The sequence below is a fragment of the Archocentrus centrarchus genome, unplaced genomic scaffold (assembly GCF_007364275.1).
Source record: "Archocentrus centrarchus isolate MPI-CPG fArcCen1 unplaced genomic scaffold, fArcCen1 scaffold_48_ctg1, whole genome shotgun sequence".
Taxonomy (NCBI): domain Eukaryota; kingdom Metazoa; phylum Chordata; class Actinopteri; order Cichliformes; family Cichlidae; genus Archocentrus; species Archocentrus centrarchus.
Window position 1 is genome coordinate 1,062,987 of NW_022060272.1, and position 20,904 is coordinate 1,083,890.

The window sequence follows — 20,904 nt, forward strand, 5'->3', positions numbered from 1 at the left end:
GATTCTATTTATCATCATCAGTCATTTGGGACAACATTGGATCATTCAGAGATCCTCACTGAACTTCTGGAGTGAGTTTGCTGCACTGAAAGTAAAGGGGCCGAATAATATTGCACGCCCCACTTTTCAGTTTTTTATTTGTTAAAAAAGTTTGACACATCCAATAAATTTCATTCCACTTCACGATTGTGTCCCACTTGTTGATTCTTCACAAAAAATGAAAATTTTATATCTTTATGTTTGAAGCCTGAAATGTGGCAAAAAGTTGAAAAGCTCAAGGGGGCCGAATACTTTTGCAAGGCACTGCATTTAATAAATCATCAGCATCTTCTACTTGTTGTAGTAAAGTCCTTGTTGTAGTCCCTGTTCTCCATAATTGTAATTTCTCTTTTTTTGCCCTTCTTCATAAACATTGCCTGAACTTGGAAGTTTATGCCAACATATCTGCCTTCTTATCTTTCATTGCTGATACCTCTCCATTGCTTAAAACTGGATATTCATGCCCCCTTTTATACCATTCCTCCTTCTAATTATTGTCCATGTCCTATGAAATTCTGTCTCCCTCCACACTGAATTACAAGAATTCCTCCAGAAGTCCAGAAGTTATCAAGAACCAATTAATTTGCTTTTCCTGACATGCGCTTATTGATCTGTTTATTAGGAACATCTGTGCAGATTAATGCAACTGGAGCTTATCAGAAAGATGATTAAGCTTTCCTGGATGGTAGTGCAGTGGACTGCTTTATTATTATATTAGTGTTTATTTTATTGTTTCTGGTGGTTTGCGTAAGATAAAGTAATAACCAAGGAAATTTATCTGATGAAAAAAGCACTCAATAATCACTTACCATTTAATTCTTAAAAATGTATTTAATTGAAGTTTCATGAGCCACAGCATGGACAACACCTTCTCCCCATCACTCTCATTAGAAACATACTGACAGTAAGCCAAGCCATCTCTATGTTTAACTTGGGTAGCTAATAAATCTGAAAGCTACATCAGAAACCACACAAGGTCAGCTGGTTAATGAAAAATCATGCCCTAATCTTGAATGCATTCTCACATGGTGATGACAGGCTTTGGACTTTTTATGACAACTTGAAAACATTTGTTTTTCAAAGCAACAGCAGGACAGATAAATCAGCAGAATGCTCATGACAGGATCAAAATTTACAGCATGGAAGTCATTCTCAGATCATTTTCTTTAGTCACAAGGCCACTGAATTCTGATTTGATAGTGCGACTGCATATATTTCTCACAGGCGTCGGCGCAGCAGGAACATGAAGAGAACTGCACTGATGAGGATGCAGAGCGTACACACAGTGGGAACCACAATCTCTGTTACCATCTCCATGTGGCCTATCAGTGGATCTGCAACACATACATTGAACTGAGAGTCAGTGTGTCTTCATTTAGAGCCCCGGCTTCCTTGTTAATGTGTAGCGATTCTGACAGATGCCAGTGTGAGTCACAGTTTCACATGTTCTGGAAAATGTCTACATTTTTTATTAAAACATTTTTTTTTTTAAATTCTGAAAAAAAAAGTCCCTCAAAGAGAAATGGGTGTGGGCTCTTATGGGTTAATGTATAGAATGGTTAAAAAAATGTATATAGAAATATCGATATAATATTAATATTTTTAATTGTATTGAGTATTGTAAAAAATAAAACTTGCTTAGTGCAAAAACACAACACTCTTTCAAAAAATTAATAACATAATATGAAAGAGATGGCATGCCATGGCGGGGGAATGAGAACAATATAAATGATTATTTGATCCTCTGCTGAATCTGTAAATTTGCTCACTTACAAAGAAAAAAACTGTTTCTAATTTTTATGGTGAATTCATTTTAATGGAGAGACAGAATATCAATCAAAAACCCAGAAAAAACATATAAAAAAGAATTTAAGATGGAAGCCTCAGTGTGTCGGCAGGCTTGGATCTGAAGTTGTGTTTTTTTATATTGTGAAATGTTCTGTAAAACAACCCGAGGATAAACAGGTCAGCTTGTGGTGAATTTACAGCAAAGCTCTGTGTTAGACTGGTCCACAGCAGCGGTGGTGTTCATGGTCAGAGTTACAGGTTACATCAAGGGTAGCAGAGTTTGAATTTAACCTTTTGATGCTTAGATTCACCCACTGAATTCCACCTTTATACCAGCTGTATATGGTCAGCATACAGACAGTATAAACAGCATCAGTGCAGGGCATGGAATCAGATGACTTGTGAAACACAGTTTATTATATATAATTTTAATTAATAAAAACTAAAGTTCTAAATAAATATAGCATGTATGAAATACAATGCATCATAAATAAACTTAAAAAATAAGTCCAGGAAAATATATTATTAAATATGCTACTTAACACAAAGTGTAGAGATAGAAGTGCAAAAATGCAGTTTGTCATTCTCTTAACTCTTTTTATCAGTTATAGTTTTCTTGTTTTACTCCTTTTTGAGTTTTTATTTCATTTTTCCTTTGTAATCCAGTCTGAATCCAGCCCTCTGCTGGGATCGGGGAAATCCTGATATTTTAGATCAAAGTAATCCTTATCCTATTCAGATGCTTTGAACAACACAGACTAGAAGCTTGATTTAAAAAAAAAACTGTATTGGAATTACTGGATGTTATCTAATCATGTAATTGTGTTTTTCCAGGATATGATTTCAGGATATGATCCCATCTGAAACCTGCCAGATATTCCATAAAAGCAGTGCTGGGAGAATCATGTTGATCTCACACAGCAACATTTCAAAGTATGTACCTAAACTTCATCATGGATTGACCAAGCCTTTTCCATTCCTGCAAGTTCCTGATTTTCCTTTGATTTTCTTCTAGCTGGAGGGGCAAAACAAAGAAAAACCCTGTTAGATAGAAAAAAAAACAAGCTTCAGACTGAATTTTCCTTTGTTTGGCCCCACCAACTTTTTTACAGCCCCCTGCAGTACTTCACCGTACTAACCTGCAGCCAGCAGCTGGTTACTGGATGAGCAAGTCTCTGCAGCTTTCCTCTTCCAACTCTCCACCTGTGCAGACCAAACAAATCAATAGTTAAAGACAGTTTATTTGCCTCCAGGGGAGATTTTTAGCCTGAAGTGTGCAGCATTTACCTCTCTCTGATTGGGGAATCCATTTGAGCTGATAATGCGTTTGTAAAACTGGACAGAAGCCTTTGGGTAGCGTGGCTTATTTTTGCTCCTGAAGTCCACGTAGTAGAGCCCAAACCTCTCAGAGAATCCTTCATCCCACTCAAAGCTGTCAAGCAGAGACCAGGCCGTGTACCCCTTCACATTCACCCCATCTTTGATAGCTGTAATTTGAGTCATGGACACTCATTTAATATATATCAAATATAGTGTGCATAGATCTGACATTTGATATACAGTGTTTGGGACAGTAAAATCAGTCTGAGATTCACCTTTGAGCATTTCATTGATGTAGTCTTTGAAGTACTTCATCCTCCAGTCATCACAGAGGTCAGTGCACAGCATTTTCTCTGACACACCATTTTCTGTCACATAGATCATGGGGTTTCCATACTGGGTCTGTTAGTGAGATGCCATATTACATTTGTGTTATTACATCTGCTCATACACTATATTCCAAAAATGTCTTCAGTAGGTTCATTTATTCATTATGAACTTCATTTGTTGTTTATTAAAAGCTCAATTGCATGCTTCATGCATGCTTCAGACATGACTTGTGCAAACAAAGACTCCTGAGCAAATCTACCATCTTATTGATTTTTGAAGCCAGAAAAGAAATAAATGCAATCAATGCAGCAGATAGACAAGAATATTTTTCTTAAAAATGCTGAAACATTTTTGTGTCATGAAGTTAAAAAAAAAAAAATTCAAAAGTTTGCATTGTGTACATGCACTGTGCACATCTGTGTTGCATCTCAAATTACTTATATTGCTTGACTTTTGTTAGGAATGAGTGGCAGTTTGGTTTTCAGTCATCCAGACTTTATTATAACATGTGCATGCTGTAGTTGTTTAACACCTAATACAAAGCCCCAGTTTTCCCAAAAGAAACCTAAAAAGTTTTTAATTTAATTTATCATACAGTAATCTGGATAGTTTTCAGACGTGTTGTGTACCTTGACAAAGTTCAACAAGCGTCGGAAGCCCCATGGAACTGAATAGAGCCATTCAGAGCCAGGATCAGGCCAGGATGGGTCAACCAGTTCAGCAAGGTCACGATCAGAGAAGTAGCTGTCTCCAACTCCTGATGGGTAATTCTTCTGAGTGACATAACGAGTTGTGAAATGTCCAAGGCCCAGGAAGTCACAGGTGCCCTTGATGTAACTCTTCTCCTGAGGAGAGAAGACGGGCAGCCGCGAAGCTCCCAGACCCTGCTGGCCACTCTTCCTGCCTAAAACATTTCAGTACAATTTGTAGTGAAACTAAATGAAGCTAAGTGTCAGGCATTAACTAAGGCACAAGTAAACAAGGAGCTTCAGACTGAGGTCATACTCAAATTACACAGTGAAAATAATGCACTACATGGGGTGGCTGTGGTTCACGAGGTAGCAGGTCATCTACTAATTGGAAGGTCGGTGGTTCGATCCCTGGCTGCTCCAGTCTGCATGCCAAATTATCCTTGGGCAAGATACTGCACCCTAAGGTGCTCCTGACGTGTTGATCAGGAGCACCCATCAATAGTTAGAGGGAAGTCATCTTTTAGTTGTTGGGAGTGGTACAAGGAACAACTGATTAATTTTTGGTGGTAATATGAATCTGGATCCAGGATGTTATAAAAGGATTCTTTACTGGGCTCTACTGAGTGACCTCCTTGTTATGCGTGTAAATGGACTAGTTCTTATATAGCACTTTTCTACTCAGTCTGAGCACTCATACAACACATTTTACATTTACAAGCACTTCCATGATTAATTAAGCTAAGTGCTTTTAATTAGCTAACATTCGCACACATTCACACTCCAACGCGGTGGGGTTAAATATTTTGCCCAAGGATACATTGGCATGTAGCCTGGAGTAGCCAGGAATCGAACCGCTGACCTTCCGCTCAGTAGGGGACCTGCTCTACCTACTGAGCTACAGCCATGTTAGATAAGAAGCATGTAGATATAGAAAGTAAACTTGTATGGGTGAATGAGAGATGCAGTATAGAGCATTTTCAGTACACATGTATGTAAAGATGCTATTTAAGAACCTTTACAATTTACAATTTAAATATTCATTATATTCCACTTCCTCTTTTGGAAACAGCTAAATTCTAACAACAGCTTTTTGAAAAGCTCACAATGACAACACTAGCTGCACTGTTCTGTTTAGAAGGTAATTTTTCCCATCTTAAATTACTGCATTGTAAACATTTTATTATTACTTGTAGAGTTTGAAAAGGGCTTTGCATAATGATTAGAAATCAAGCTGTGTGTGGGCAATCAAAATTTCATATCAATCCTTACAATAAATGGAAAACTACAAAAAAAAAAACTGGGGCTCATGGCAGAGGAAGTTGGAATCACAGCAACTACTGGATTTAATACTTTGGTAAATATTATTTCTGTATAAAAATTCATGAAAATGAATCAATTACTTGGTAGGATTTTTCAGTTTTAACAAAGAATGAAATTGATGTACCGTAAGCTTCCCTTGAAAAATGTCTGACACACATTAAGACCCTTTATCTTTTTTGGGGGTAAGGACAGTTTAACAACGATCTCACATAAACAGTTGTATTTGACCATGACATACCAATGTAATCTTTCATAACCTGTGGGTAGTCTCCATGGAAGAGGGGTGTAGCAAACCAGCCCAAGTAGAACTGAATGTATCTCTCGGCCCCTTCGATATCCCTCTGGTTGGAGATGTCCACTGGTTCACCCCAGTCAGCAGTCAGCGAGATTCCAACCAACCCTGCATACATGCAAAAAAATCTGTTGGTATAAATTATATTTAATTTGAATCACAAAAAGAAAAAACATACTCAGACCAATCAGGCATAACATTATGACCACCTGCTAGATAGATAGATAGAACAATCACACAGGAGCTGCTGCAACAGGCTGCCACACGCTAGGGGTGGCACCAAAGTCTGGACCAAGATGAGTTGCGAGGTGAGTTCTACGCTTGTTTGTCCAGCACATCCCACAGATGCTCATTTGGATTGAGAGCTGGGGAATTTGGAAGTGAAGTCAATACCTTCAAACTCATTGTTGTGTTCCTCAAACTATTCCTGAATCATTTTTGCTTTGTGGCAGGGTGCATTATCTTGCTAAAAGACGCCACAGCCATCGGGAAATACCGTTTCATGAAAGGGTGCACATGCAGTTTCCTGTCAGGCATCCTCACTATGCAGTCACTCTCACTCACATTAATAGAGAGGTGAAGGGAAGGAAAAGATGTGGTAGAAAAAAGTGTACAAGCAACAGGGATAACCGCACCCTGGAGAGGATTGTGGAATAAAACCCATTAAAAAACGTGGGTGAGATTCACAAAGAGTGGACTGCAGCTGGAGTCAGTGCTTCAAGAACCACCACGCACAGACGTATGCAAGGCATGGGTTTCAGCTGTCGCAGTCCTCGTGTCGAGCCACTCTTGAACAAGAGACAGTGTCAGAAGCGTCTCGCCTGGGCTAAAGACAAAAAGGACTGGACTGCTGCTGAGTGCTCCAAAGTTATGTTCTTTGATCAAAGTCAATTTTGCATTTCCTTTGGAAATCAAGGTCCCAGAGTCTGGAGGAAGAGAGGAGAGGCACAGAATCCGTTGCTTGAGGTTCAGTGTAAAGTTTCCACAGTCAGTGATGGTTTGGGGTGCCATGTCATCTGCTGGTGTTGGTCCACTGTGTTTTCTGAGGTCCAAGGTCAACGCGGCCGTCTACCAGGAAGTTTTAGAGCACTTCATGCTTCCTGCTGCTGACCAACTTTATGGAGATGCAGATTTCATTTTCCAACAGGACTTGGCACCTGCACACAGTGCCAAAGCTACCTGTACCTGCTTTAAGGACCATGGTATTCCTGTTCTTCATTGGCCAGCAAACTCGCCTGACCTTAACCTCATAGAAAATCTATGGGCTATTGTGAAGAGGAAGATGCGATACGATACGCCAGACCCAACAATTCAGAAGCGCTGAAGGCTACTATCAGAGCAACCTGGGCTCTCATAACACCTGAGCAGTGCCACAGACTGATCGACTCCATGCCACGCTGCATTGCTGCAGTAATCCAGCCAAAAGGAGCCCCAACTAAGCATTGAGTGCTGTACATGCTCATACTTTTCATGTTCATACTTTTCAGCTGGCCAACATTTCTAAAAATTCTTTTTTTGTATTGGTCTTAAGTAATATTTAAATTTTCTGAGATACTGAATTTGGGATTTCATTAGTTGTCAGTTATAATCACCAAAATTAAAAGAAACAAACATTTGAAATATATCAGTCTGTGTGTAATGAATGAATATAATATACAAGTTTCACTTTTTGAATGGAATTACTGAAATAAATCCACTTTTTCATGATATTCGAATTTTATGACAGAGTTAAGATCCTGTGGGACTTCGAGATACAGACAGACAAACTTGTGATGGCTAACCAACCAGACATCGTGGCAGTGGACAAACAAAGGAAGAACACCATAGTGATAGACGTTGCAATACCAAGTGACGGCAACATCATTAAGAAAGAACACAAGAAGCTCAATAAATACTAAGGGCTCAGAGAAGAGCTAGAAAGGATATGGAGGGTGACGGTAATAGTGGTCCCTGTGAGGCAGTGACCCCCAAACTGGGAGAGTGCCTCCAGCAGATTCCAGGAACAACATCCAAGGTCTCTGTGCAGAACAGCGCAGTCCTGGGAACAGCTAAGATACTGCGCAGAACCCTCAAGCTCTCAGACCTCTGGTAGAGGACTCGAGCTTGGAGGACAAAAGACCACCTACAGGGCGAGCTGGGATTTTTTTTTGCTTTGCCAACAATAAATCTGTAGGGCTGCACTTAGTCACAGATTCTCTTCACAGTTTTCATGGACAGAATCTGTAGGCATAGCCAAGTGGCTGAAGGTTTCCACCTAGGATGCCTTCTGGGCACCTCCTGGGTGTGGTGTTTCAGGCTATCTATCTATCTATCTATCTATCTATCTATCTATCTATCTATCTATCTATCTATCTATCTATCTATCTATCTATCTATCTATCTATCTATCTATCTATCTATCTATCTATCTATCCATCTATCCATCTATCCATCTATCTATCTATCTATCTATCTATCTATCCTTGTTAAAAAAAAAAAACACAACTGTGTTACCAGTTTTCTCTTTCACCTTTTTGTTTGCTTCTCCACTGCATGTCGTACGTGTGCCATACTTTAGCATGTGCCTGTTGAAAAGATAGAAAGGAAGCTTCAACCAGATGTTTTTTAGCTATAAAAGTCCTATTTAGATACATTATCTTCTCTAACAGCTCGTCCTGCACAAGATAAGCAACAAAATAAGATGTAAGGCTTCACAAAGCGCTTTGTACAAATTGGGACATAAGCACCACAGTATATTTAACAAAACAGAATGAAGAAATACACAATATATAGAAATTATGTGGTAAAGAATAACATGGAAATTAATAACTTAAAAGCAAAGACAAATTTTTGTAAAAACTGATTTTGAAATCAGTCTAGGGACACTTCTCTGCTCCTTCAAGCTTGTGGTGTATAACAGAAAAAGAGACTGTAAATAGCACAATACTGACATAAAGTACTGGGTGAAAGTCTTGACTAAGCCTTTACATTTTTTGTATTTTACTTCCAAGGAGCTAGAATTTTTAAAAGTGATTTAGAGCAATAGTTCTCCAGGCTTTCTGATGGTCTTTCAAAGTTTTTCTGTGGCATTAGTTGTTTTATCAATCATTTTTTTGTCAAGTCCTTGTACCTGACCATTTTCAGAGGAATTTTTTTGATAGTTTGTTTTGTTAAGCCATTTAACACAGAGGTATAAAACATTCAAGCATAAAAAGGTACCTCACTCAAGAAATGAACCAGTGATGGGTCTAAACATAATAGACTTGACAAAGAACCAGCTTTAAATTATATCTTTATTGCTAGCATTTGATCCTTCATCATTCAATTCAATTCAATTTTATTTATACAGAGCCATATCACAAGAAACAGTCATCTCAAGGCACTTTATACTGTAAGATAAAGACCCTACAGTAAAAAAAACCTAGGAATCAAAACATCCCCTACTATGGGCAAGCACTTGGTGACAGTGGGAAGGAAGAACTCCCTTTTAACAGGAAGAAACCTCTGGAAGAACCAGGCTCAGGGAGTGAGGGGAGAGAGACAGGACAAAAGATACAATGTGGAAGGGAGTCAGAGATTAATAGTAACTAATCATTAAAACTCAGAGTGGTGTATAAACAGAGTGAAAAGAGGTGAATGAAAAAGAAATCCCCCCCAGTAGCCTATAGGCTTATTGCAGCATAACCAAAGAAGGGTTCAGGGTCACTTGATCCAGCCCTAACTATAAGCTATAAGCAAAAAGGAAAGTTTTAAGCCCAATCTTAAAAATAGAGAGGGTGTCTGTCTCCTTAATCCAAACTGGGAGCTGGTTCCACAGAAGAAGGGCCTGAAAGCTGAAGGCTCTGCCTCCCATTCTACTCTTAAATAACCTAGGAACCACAAGTAATACCGCAGTGAGAGCAAACACCAAATGAGAGCCATTTCATTTGCTTATCATTTGCTGTCAATAAGCCATTCTTAAGGATAATGAGAAAATGCTAAGGTATGCCAAATTACACAAGACCTGGGCTGAAAATTTGTGACAACAGGGCTTATGGAGTGATAAATCCAAATGACAAATTTTTGTTTCAAATTGTTGTCAGTAAATATGGAGGAGGACAGGAGAGACTACAACAGTTAGTTTTTACAGTTATCTGTAGGCTCTTTCATGCTTTGGCGTTGCATCTCAGCCAGTGGTGGTGGGAATTTTTCAAAATTAATAGAATTATGAACTCAGAAAAGCATATTTTGATCTACCATGCAGCATCATCTAGAAAGCATCTGATTGGCAATGGCTTCATGTTTCAGCATTCAACGATCCCAAACACACTTCCAATGCAATAAAAGCCTATCTCAATAGAAAAGCACACAATGGAACACTATCAGTCATGCCCCCCCCACGCCGTAAGCCTGGATCTCAACATTAATGCAGCAAGGTAGGCGCAGTGGTTAGCACTGCTGCCGCACAGTTAGAATAACATCTGAAAGGTCTAGGTTCAATTCCACCTTGGCCCAGGCCTCTCCCTCTCTCTGTGTGGAGTTTGCATGTTCTCCCCTTGCTTGTGTGGTTTTCCTCTGACTACTCTGGCATGCACTTACTGGGGTTAAGTTAACTGGCTACTCTAAATTGCCCACAGGTGTGAATGAGAGCGTGAGTGTGAAAGGTTGTTTGTCTCTCTGTGTTGGCCCTGCAACAGGCTGGCGACCTGTTCAGGGTGTACCCTGCCTCTCACCCTATGACAGCTGGGATAGGCTCCACCCCCCCTGCGACCCTGAACAGGATGAGTGGATGTGAATGGATGGATGTGGGATCATCTTGACTAAGAATGGAACAAAAAGCAGGCCACATCCTGGAAAACCTTTCCTGAAGACTATATAAAGAAATTACAGGAAACCTTGCCTAAGAGAGTACAGGTTGAGTTAAAGAATAAATATTCTATAGAGTTGTACAAGCTCTATTTTTGCCTTATATACTGTATTTCAATGTATGTTAGTACATGTGTCAGTAATTCACAGCACCTATTTCCTTTTTTTCCTTGCAAAATATAAAGAAAAGAGGCCTTTGCACAGTACTGTATCCACCAGAGCAGTAAGACAGCAATACAGATATACTGTGTATAGTGCTAATTTACTCAGATTAATAACATATAGTGTTTAGTCTCTGGAGCTTGAAAAAAGGCAACTGGACCTCTGTTTGTTCTTAAAGACGTTTCACCAATATTATTTTTATTATTATAGTATTGGGATTTTTTTTTTTTTAAAGACAACAATTATACAAAATGCATAGTCAATCTGAATTTTACAGCATATTACATAGCTCTTATTTATATGGGTGCTTATGGTGTTAGCCAACTCATAGTGCCATCCCCATGGCATGTAAAGTACGTTCCCATGGCTATGGGTCAGTTTGTTATTAAACCAGATTCCGGTGTACATATTATGGAATAAATTTGGTCTGCAAGAATTTAGACAGCACGGTGGTGTGGTGGTTAGCACTGCTGCCTCATAGCTAGAAGGTCTGGGTTTGATTCCACCTTGGCCCAGGCCTCTCTGTGTGGAGTTTGCATGTTCTCCCCATGTCTGCATGGGTTTCCTCCCACAGTCCAAAGACATGCAGTTACTGGGGTTAGGGTAACTGGTCACTCTAAGCACTCTAAGCACTCACATTCACACACCTATGGTGTGAATGTGACTTATGGATGGAAGAGTTTAGTACAATTAGAACTTTATGACATACAGTATGTACAATACGTTAGTAAATAAAAGAGGTCTGTAAAGAACCATTTTAACAAAGGACCCATACTACATACATTAAATGTGTTAACAAACAATGTTGACACTTTCTTAATTCCCAATCATACTGCCAAAACTAATAATTGGGAATTTGGGGGCCACTTGCCAGTTGGTATTTGATCCTTGGAGCAGACTCATCAACAAAAAAATTGGGCACAAATCATTCAGTCTTACCTTGATGATATGGTGGGCGGCCTTGTAAGCTCCTGTTCCCTTCAGCTTCAGTCCAGGTGCATGTTCACCTGTTTCATATCCCTCCACAGCAATGGACTAAATAACAAGATGCTCTCTCACTCTCTGATACAGAATAATATCAAATTACAGTTGTAAATAGATAGTGAATGCACCATTTCTCTTTAAGCTGACATACCCAAGGATTGTTGAAAGTGATCCAGTACTTGACTCTATTTCCAAATCTTTCAAAGCACAAGTTGGCAAAGTCATTAAAGTAATTCACCATGCTGATGTTGTGCCAGCCTCCATATCTCTCCTGTAGCATCTGTGGAGTTGTAGAGTAAAGCCATATCACTGGTGTATCCACAATTTAGCTTTCAATGAAAAAACTACTTAAAGCAAATGTCACGTGCTTACCTGTGGTAAATCCCAGTGGTACAGAGTGACTATGGGTGTGATCTTATTGTCCAGTAGCATGTTAATCAAGTCACTGTAATATTTAATTCCTTTCTCATTTATGTGTTCACCTGCAAGAGTTGACAGTGATATGCTCTATAAAGAGGACAGTACTGGGCCACCTGTACATTACACCTACAGGAAACCCAAACCATGAAAGCGCTGGAGAACAGTTTTTGTGCTGACCTTAATATCAGAGCAGGTTTGGAACTCTGCAGTTATTGCATCAGCAGGGCCAGTTTTATGCATTATGCTCCACAGCACTTGATGACCCCACTCTGTAACTGTAATGGTCTGCAGTTTTGTGCTGACATGCTGCAGTTCCTAAATGCTTCCATTTTGCAATTAAACCATTTAGAATTAGAAATTTCATGAACTGAGTGAGTGCTTTAGTGAGTGCTTTAGAACAATTCTGTGGCAGCTGGATTGAAGACACCTGAATTCAATGTTTAAGATTAAGGTGTGGCCCAATACTTTTATCCGTACAGTACACAAATTAATGTCCATTTTGTTCATGACAAACATAATACTATTAGAGATACAAAGAGGACTGGCCTTTTAGTCCAAAAAAGTATTGAAAACTGCAATAGATTGTTAAGCAATCCATACCCATACTATCAATTCTAGTGCTATGGTACAATGCTAAATATGAGCAATATTCATCAGTAGTCTTATTGATACTGCTGATATAGATTATGTTCTAAAATAAAGAAAAAAACAGAAGTTAGAACTACTTTTAGTACACTGGCAAATTCGGCTCTGTTCATGTTAAGTTTTTCATCTCATTGTCATACTAAACAGATACTGAGGTGAAATTTTCAAAACATTTTTCCATCACACCACACTTACATACAGTGAAAAGTATATATATATATATATATATATATATATATATATATATATATATATGTGTGTGTGTGTGTGTGTGTGTGTGTGTGTGTGTGTGTGTGTGTGTGTGTGTGTGTGTGTGTAAAGAAAATGGTCAGGCTTATGTTTACTTTTCAGTCCACTGGGTAAAATCCTTGGCCAGGAGATGGAGAAGCGATAATGATTCAGCTTCATGTCCTTCATCAAGGCAATGTCATCCTTAGAGACAGACAGCAGGAAATATGGAGAATTTTAAGCTTTTGTCAGATGTGTGAATATTACAAAAGGCAGTTTAATTAACAAATTCCAAGCTTACAAACAGGGAACTGATTATATTTTATATTTTAGTTTCAGTAGGCCTAATTCACTGATATATGTGTAAAAATCTTGTTACTCTGCACACAAAATAACTGCAAAGTTATAGTCAGATTCAGTAAATGCACGTATCATTTTTATCACTGTGTGTATGCCACTGAATCAGAATCATTCTAAATTCATGCCCTCGCTTTCTGCACTGCCACACCATCTCTCCATATAAAAAATGCCCCCCTGCCTCGATAAGGAAATGGTTACGGGATTAGAAATCAGTTAACACTTTATTTAGATTAGTTTAGGAATAATGTGCTTGGGTGTAACAGTTTAGCACTAGTGAAAGGTTTATACTTTGATTGTGGAGTGAGAGTACATTTTTCTTCATGTCACCTTGAATTTATAGTAGCCTTCACATGAAGAGTCTGCTGTTTCATTTAAGAATATTTTCCCCTTTTTGTGGGCAAATGCATCCCAGATGCTTAATCCCTTTCCATCTATATTCCAAGCTCCTTCAGTCTGGTAGGCAGAGCTGCCAGCTCCCCAGGAGAAACCTGCAGACGAACACAAACCAATCAAACCAGTTGTCGATAATATAATTTTGTTTATTTTGTAGTTACACCTGAGATTTTAATCATAATCACATTAATGTTTCCAAGGTCAAGACTGAATTTTTCTGCTCAACTTTTAAGCCAACATGAAGAAAATGTTCTTGAAGTGCTCAAAAACAACAACAAAGAAATAAATAAATAAAGGCAACTCGAAAACATTCATTTGCTCACGAAGACTATGTGATATGAACAAAAGCTGCAGAAAAAATAGGCTTTGTGGAGACATGGGGTTCCCATGCAATATTTCATAATGTGGATTTTGAAAGTCATATCTGGATAAATATGAAAAAACAAAAGAGAAAATATGATATATTTGTTTTCTGAAAATAAGTAGAGAAATAGTGTTTGAGTGTTTTTTGTAGTATTTTGAGCAGGAGGCCAGCACTGAAATATTTATGATGTCAAACCACACAAAGCAAATAATTTAACTCATAAAAAACTATCAATTTAAAATGCAGACGTACATTATTCTGTATTCATCATACATCATGGGGAATATTTCAAGGCTTTTTTGCTTAACTTTTGATGATTGTGGCTTTTTGCTCATGAAAATCAGAAATCCAGCATCTCAAATTATTAGACTTTTCTGTTTCTAGCCTCAGTAAATCACCGTTCAAATAGTCTACTGTGTATCTCTCAGTATAATTCAATATGTTCAACCACAATCATGAGGAAGACTTTCTGAACTGAATTTTTTTTTTTTAACTGACAGTTGTCCAAATTATCATCATCAATATCCTCCACAAGGAGGGTACGCCACAGAAGGTCATTGTCGAAGGCCTGGCTGTTAACAGAGGGCTATCGAAACATTTTAATGGAAACTTGACTGGAAGGGAAACACGACAGAAAATGTGCACAGGTGACACTCCACGGAGCCCGTCTCCTGGTGCTTCTTTATCAGAGCCTGGATTGCACACCATGACACCCTGGTCTGGTGAGAAATGTGCCTTTGGGACAGCCTGAGTGATGCAGAACAATTATCTCGTGTTGAAGCGCCGTGCTCAGTTGTGCCATGATGTACAGTGAGGTTGTATCGTTCCTGTGTCCCTGTATTTAGCTTAAATAGGCTCTACCAAACACATGGAGCAATTAATCCCTAATTGGGTTCATTGGCGGGAGAGGAAACGGCCTAGTTTTTATGCACCACCAAGAAGAAGCAGTCCATGAGCGTGAACTTCCACCACGACAACTCACTTTCTGTGTAATCGTCCTGGGTCTCTGACCCAGTGTTTTGGAGTTGTTGGAGATTTATTTTATTTAGTTTAGAGTTTAGTTTATCAGTTTGTACAATGTTTATACTGTATCATGGGTTTACTCTTTAGTATATGTCATTTTGCGCCTTTGTTCCAGCAACTTTATAGTTTAATTTTCCCTCTATGTGTCTTTCCCATTATAAATATTCTCTCCCTCTTGTGTCTTGTCTCCTTGTTGTGTTATTCATGTGTCTGATTTCCTCAGTTTGTCTGTCTCCCTGTGTTATGTTCATAAATGTATCTGTGTTTAGATTTCCTCAGTGTCTGTCTTCCTATGCTGTCGTCTGTTTACTGTCATCTTGTTCAGCTGTTTCGTGTTTTACTTTGTTGGTCTTTTGTCTCTTGTGCTTTCTGTTTTGTAGTTTTACTTCCTCGTCTCAGCTTCTGTGATTACTTTCAGGTCTGCTCCCACCTGTTGCCCATTACCTCATTATCCCTCAGTGTATTTATTGTCTCAGTCTCCACTCATCTCCACTCAGAGTCTTTGTGGCTGTCCCTAGCTGTAAATAAAGGCCCACTTTCTGTTTACAAACCTTACTAAATTTTGGGTCCTCACTTTCACATGCTCCACGCGGTCTGCCTTTGCAGACCACAACACTCTTGGCAGTATTTACCTTTAAGGGAATAGTATTGTATTGTGTGTATACATTCATTTTTAGGGCCTGAGCAAAACCTGTGTGAAGGCCCTGATGTATCTGCTTTGGATTATTTAGGCTTTTTTTGAGGGCCTGAACATGCTCAAAAACTCATGAAATTTTGCACACATATCAGGTTTGGTGAAAATGCTTTACTGAAACCATTAAAAGTGTTTTAATGGTTTCAGACTTGGCCCTTTCAAAATGGCTCTACAGCGCCACCTTTAGTTCAATTCCCACTGCTGTGTTTCACCTATATGTATGAAATTTGGTACACATATGTAACATGTCCAGACGAACAAAAAAGACCACTGGGTCCAATGCCCTAAATCCAACAGGAAAACCAGCGCATTCGGATCATATTCCGATTGCGAAAACTGCCAGACATGACAGGCTTAAAAAAAAACAAAAAAAAAACCCCAACAGGAAGTCCACCATTTTGAATTAAATGGGCGATTTTAGCGATTTCCTGCCCTCATACTTGCTCTAATAACTCAGAGGTTTTGGAGGTTATCAACTTCATATTTGTTTTGTCTAATCTACACATCAGGGGGAATCTATGTTTAAAAAATGGTTTGTTTTCACCAGAGGGCGTGGCTGTGACGCCACAGTGAATTTCAATCATTCACCATGAGATTGCCTCTCATTCAAACCTACATAATCCAATCTGGATCAAACTTCTTCAGTAGGATGACGGTCCACCCCAGAACGCATATATATGACAATATTTAATTAAAGTTGCAGCGCCACCTAGTGGGAACAGGAAATGTCATGTTTTAAACTTTGAGGTACAGCTCCAAGGTGGTTGAGCAGAACCATCTCAAATTTCCCCTGGAAAGCCTTAAGGAGTTGGCCTTACATTGTTTTCAAAAGTTCGATGTTTCGCCATGAAGACAAAAACAGCAGTAACTCAAAGCAACATTGCCCAATCTGTGTCAAACTTCAGTGGTTTGATAAGCCTCCTGCCCTGAACACATTGATATGCATAAAGTCCCTAAATGTTAGAGCGCCACCTAGTGGGACCTCAAAATATCATAAAATACCATGTTTTTTGCATAGCCCCGAACCTACATTTTATCTACACATCTGAAATTGTGAAGGCTCATGTATCATCCTAAGACATTCAAAGAAGTCTTTTGGACCTATACCCGAAACCCTACAGGAAGTCAGCCATCTTCAAATTAAAGTGTCAGTTTAGCAATTTTCAGGCCTGATATTTGAATCATCTCTTCCTAGGGCATTTGACCCAATTAGACCAAAATGGCTCAGCATCATCTAGACCAGTAGAGCATCAAAAGCTGTTGAAGGTTTTGTAGAATATTCAACGGCCTTGTCACACCAGGCCGATGAAGTTGGCCTTCATTTTTCTCTCTCGTCACAAAATTGTTTGTGCACTCATTCGCACATGCTTTTCCCGATCAGCCTAAAAATGTAGTCACTCATGTACAGACCCAGGCTGAACCCATAACTACGGATTCAAGGCTGTAGATGCAACAGTGCCCCCTACAGAAGTAAATGAAAATTTGTATGGTGGTCCACAGAATTAGTTTCTCTGAAATTTCTTTTTAAGTAAAGATTAAACACACTTTTGGGTCAATTCGAATGAAATGAAGATCTGAAAATATAAAAGTGAGGCCAGAGGTCAAATCTGATGTATTTGGACCAATATAATTTCCTAAATGCTGCTAGTACAAACAAAGGCAGCAGAATTTTAAAGATAAAATACATGTTATGAAAGTTTGACCTTTTTTGGCCTTGAAGAAGAGGTCAGAGGTCCAAATTAACATGATATTTAGGATCCCCATATATCATCCCCTATATGCTGTCAATGCAAACAGTTTTGATAAATTGCTCAATTTACTTAAATTAACCAGAAAGATTATATATATATATGGACACTTGCAATAAGTGGACTAGTATGTTGAAGATCCTGGATTCCTACCAGTTGGGAAGGTGCCATAATAGAAGGATGTTCTCTCATTCTTTGTCCAGTCAAAGTCCTCACTGGCTGAAACATACATCACCAGGGCAAACACATGGTGTGGTCTCAGGATCCCCCACTGTGGCATCGTGATCATTGGCACTGTCTTCAGTTACACCTACAGAGCAATTATTTGGCAGATTTTAACACTGATTTAACAGCCTCATAGCTTACACGCTAACTCTCTAAAATCAAAGTCATCATTGCTGATAGCCCTAACCCTAGCCCTACCTATATTTAGGAGAAATCCAAAAAGGGCTTTTTGGGGGGAAAAAATTGAATAAATTCTTCTGTACCTAGATTGCAAAGAGAAAAAAAAAATTCTGATTGCATGGGTTTAGTGTCAAAGTTAGGATTAGGGTCAAAGTTGGGGTCATCACCAATGATGACTTGGTCCTCACAGGGTTAATGACACTAACGCAGAAATCAAAACTGTTGCAAGGCTGCAGTCTACTCTGAACTTGGTGACAGAATAAAAAAGAACATGCATAAATGTTCAAATAAAACAAGACTCAGAAACTTACACTCAGGCGTCAGGAGTCCACAGGTTTTGAGTAAAACCATCCTAAATCAACCCCAAACCTCAGGATCATTTAAATATCCACTGAAAAACGTTAAATATCCACTGAAAAACATCCAGTCATTGTCAGACCTCGTGGATATGACAGAAGAGCCTAGATTCATTTCAGCCAGCTGTAAGACACACTGACACAAAATGCTATCAGAGACAGAAAATAAGCCAACTTGTCCAGCACGGTTAGGATGAGCGACATTTCAAGGAGCTAAATCTCTTCAAGAGTGTGAAAGGTAGCCAAGATTTTAAAAAGTAAGAGTGGGTAAAAAAAAGAAAAAAATACAGATTTTTCCTTAAGTCCTGTGCTGTTTCTTTCCCTATACCTTTCCCTTCGCTCAGCCTCTGTCGCCCCAGCCACCTCACTCAGAACCACATATAGATGTCTGACCTGCTGCATTTGTCTCCGTTGGAAACTGCTCCAAAATGCAAGAAAAGTCTCCAAGCTTCTCAACCTGATCCGTGCTCACCAGTGTTACCGGCTGGTTCACTGCCAATGTGACAAAAACATCCAGGACATTTTCTGCTATTCATCAGCACACATACAGCAACCCCCACCCCACCAGACACACAATGAATACCTCCCCATTTGAAGGCAGCGAAGTGTGAGCATAAATCTGCTGGGGCCAACAGATCTTTTTGAAAAAGGAGGGATTTTGACACTGTAAGCAAAGTTAATGTCAGAGAACATGATTTGTTTGCAGCTAGGTTGCATAACAGTTACAGTTCATAGTTTTAAAATACATCAGGAGATATTAGCAGAGAAGGTACAGTTACAGTGGCAAGTATTATGGGAAAAGTTTTTCAGTCTGTTTTTTCAGTCTGTTTTGAGTCTGTTTTCTGCATTAAACAGACTCATGAAGAATTCACAACACTGTCAGGAAACCACTGAATTTGATGACTGGTTAAACCTCATTTTGTCAGCAATAATGATTATTTCCAGTAGCTGTGACTTAGATAAATACAGTGTTCAGTCAGGGAGGAATTTAGGACCTGATAGATCTGCTTCAGTTTGCCACTTTCTTTGTCTTGATGCCTCCCCAAACTTCATCTGGTGGCCAGCCTACCTGATGTTTTGGCTTCATACAACCACCATCCCATTACAGCTGAGTGTGTAGTTCTTACTAGTAAACTTCAGAGGGGTTTCCAGCTTCTACTTCTATTCTGGTCAGAGGCAGTGTTGCGCTGGTTGTGAGCGGAGTAGAAATCTTCAGCGATTTTTAAAATTTTCTTTTGTAGCCTTCATTTCTTATATTGAGAATACTCTGATTAATTCTAGAAGAAAGCTTGTTTCTGTTTTGCACCCATCAGTAAGATTATGCAATTGGTTTGGTTTGTCTGTTTGTTAGTAGGATTACTTACTATGGATAGATTTCTGTGAATATTTATGTATTTTTAATGTCACTGGTACAGCCAAGTTCTGTTGTTCTAAATCATTGGAATCATTATCTTGGAAATTTTTTAATTAAAAAAGTCCAGTTTCTCTTAAAATCCCAGGGGAGCATCTATTGACTTAAAAACTTGATTTCATGAACTGCCACATAGCAGCCTGAATGCGTCCTTTCACATCCCACAGCCACATCAGTTCCAGTGATCCTGGAGAAACATCCAGCAGACAAACCATCTATTTTACACAAATATGCCAATATCGCCCAGTGTTTCAGTTATTTGGGACAGTGTCATTATTGCTCATGAAATCAAGCATTCAAATCAGCAAATTTTAAGATATCTCATGAATTCAGTAAAGCAGAGCATATTTTTTTAAATTAAAAAATATTGGAATTTCCAAGATAGGTATCCTGTTAATTCAGAAAAGCAAGAAAAAAAATTGTCAAGTGAATGCATTATGCATCCATAAAACTGAGCATTTGCATCATATTTTTTCTTTAATTAGGAGAACAGTTTTCAGCCAATATAACTGGAAATTATCAATTAGCATTTTAATATGATAAACTTGTGTTATGTAAGATAGTTTGCTGGAGCACAGGAGTGATGGTTCCTGTAATAATTTAAATGGAGTTAAATGGAGATTAAATTGAGCTTCTTTAGGGAGTTTTTCTTTAGGAGTTAAAAAGGTTCAGGGTTGTTTTGGTAGGGACTGGGGTCCACTAATAGCCTGGGATTGCCTGGCGTGCCTTTCCACGAACTGCTGGGATTGAAAAACATTTCCAGGATCCACCCCTTGATTCAGATACACTCTGAAATTAAATCAGCTCTGTCATGGTCCTGGGCCGGTGGCCCAGTGTTTTGTGTTCTTTTGGTTCTATTTCAGTTATTTCTCTGATTATGTTTATTAGTTCTCTTTTGTATTCCTATTTATTTCTGGTCCATTGTGTTTCCCTGTGTCAAGTCTATGTGTACCTTGTCTAGTCACTTCCTGTTTTAGTTTGACAGTCTTGTGTTCCCTGTGCTTTGTGTTTAGTTTTGCTTCCTCCGTTATTAGTTTCGTTTGCTTCACCTGCTCTGCCCTGGTGTTTCCTCTTGCCCTGATTACCTAATGTGTATTTAAGCCCCC

The 20,904-nt window shown here is 38.9% G+C and overlaps 1 protein-coding gene across 4 annotated transcripts; it reads right to left on the minus strand.

Moving 5' to 3' along the window:
- Positions 1-885: 885 nt before the first annotated feature.
- On the minus strand, positions 886-18,918 carry LOC115777311 (lactase-like protein). 4 transcript variants are annotated; one of them, XM_030725176.1, is made up of 15 exons: positions 18,781-18,918; positions 17,780-17,936; positions 13,732-13,892; positions 13,161-13,248; positions 12,124-12,233; positions 11,903-12,031; positions 11,707-11,802; positions 8,291-8,345; positions 5,728-5,889; positions 4,107-4,381; positions 3,423-3,549; positions 3,115-3,314; positions 2,967-3,030; positions 2,769-2,868; positions 886-1,373 (listed from the first exon to the last, which is right to left on the minus strand). In XM_030725176.1, the coding sequence occupies exons 2-15, from the start codon at positions 17,913-17,915 to the stop codon at positions 1,172-1,174; spliced, it is 1,905 nt and encodes a 634-aa protein (XP_030581036.1). In that variant the 5' UTR covers positions 17,916-17,936; positions 18,781-18,918; the 3' UTR covers positions 886-1,171. The 4 variants fall into 4 exon arrangements, with proteins under 4 accessions (XP_030581036.1, XP_030581037.1, XP_030581038.1 ...); XM_030725177.1 differs by lacking the exon at positions 18,781-18,918 and adding an exon at positions 18,343-18,772; XM_030725179.1 differs by having other exon boundaries at positions 1,239-1,373; positions 2,769-2,842.
- Between the last annotated feature and the right edge of the window lie 1,986 nt (positions 18,919-20,904).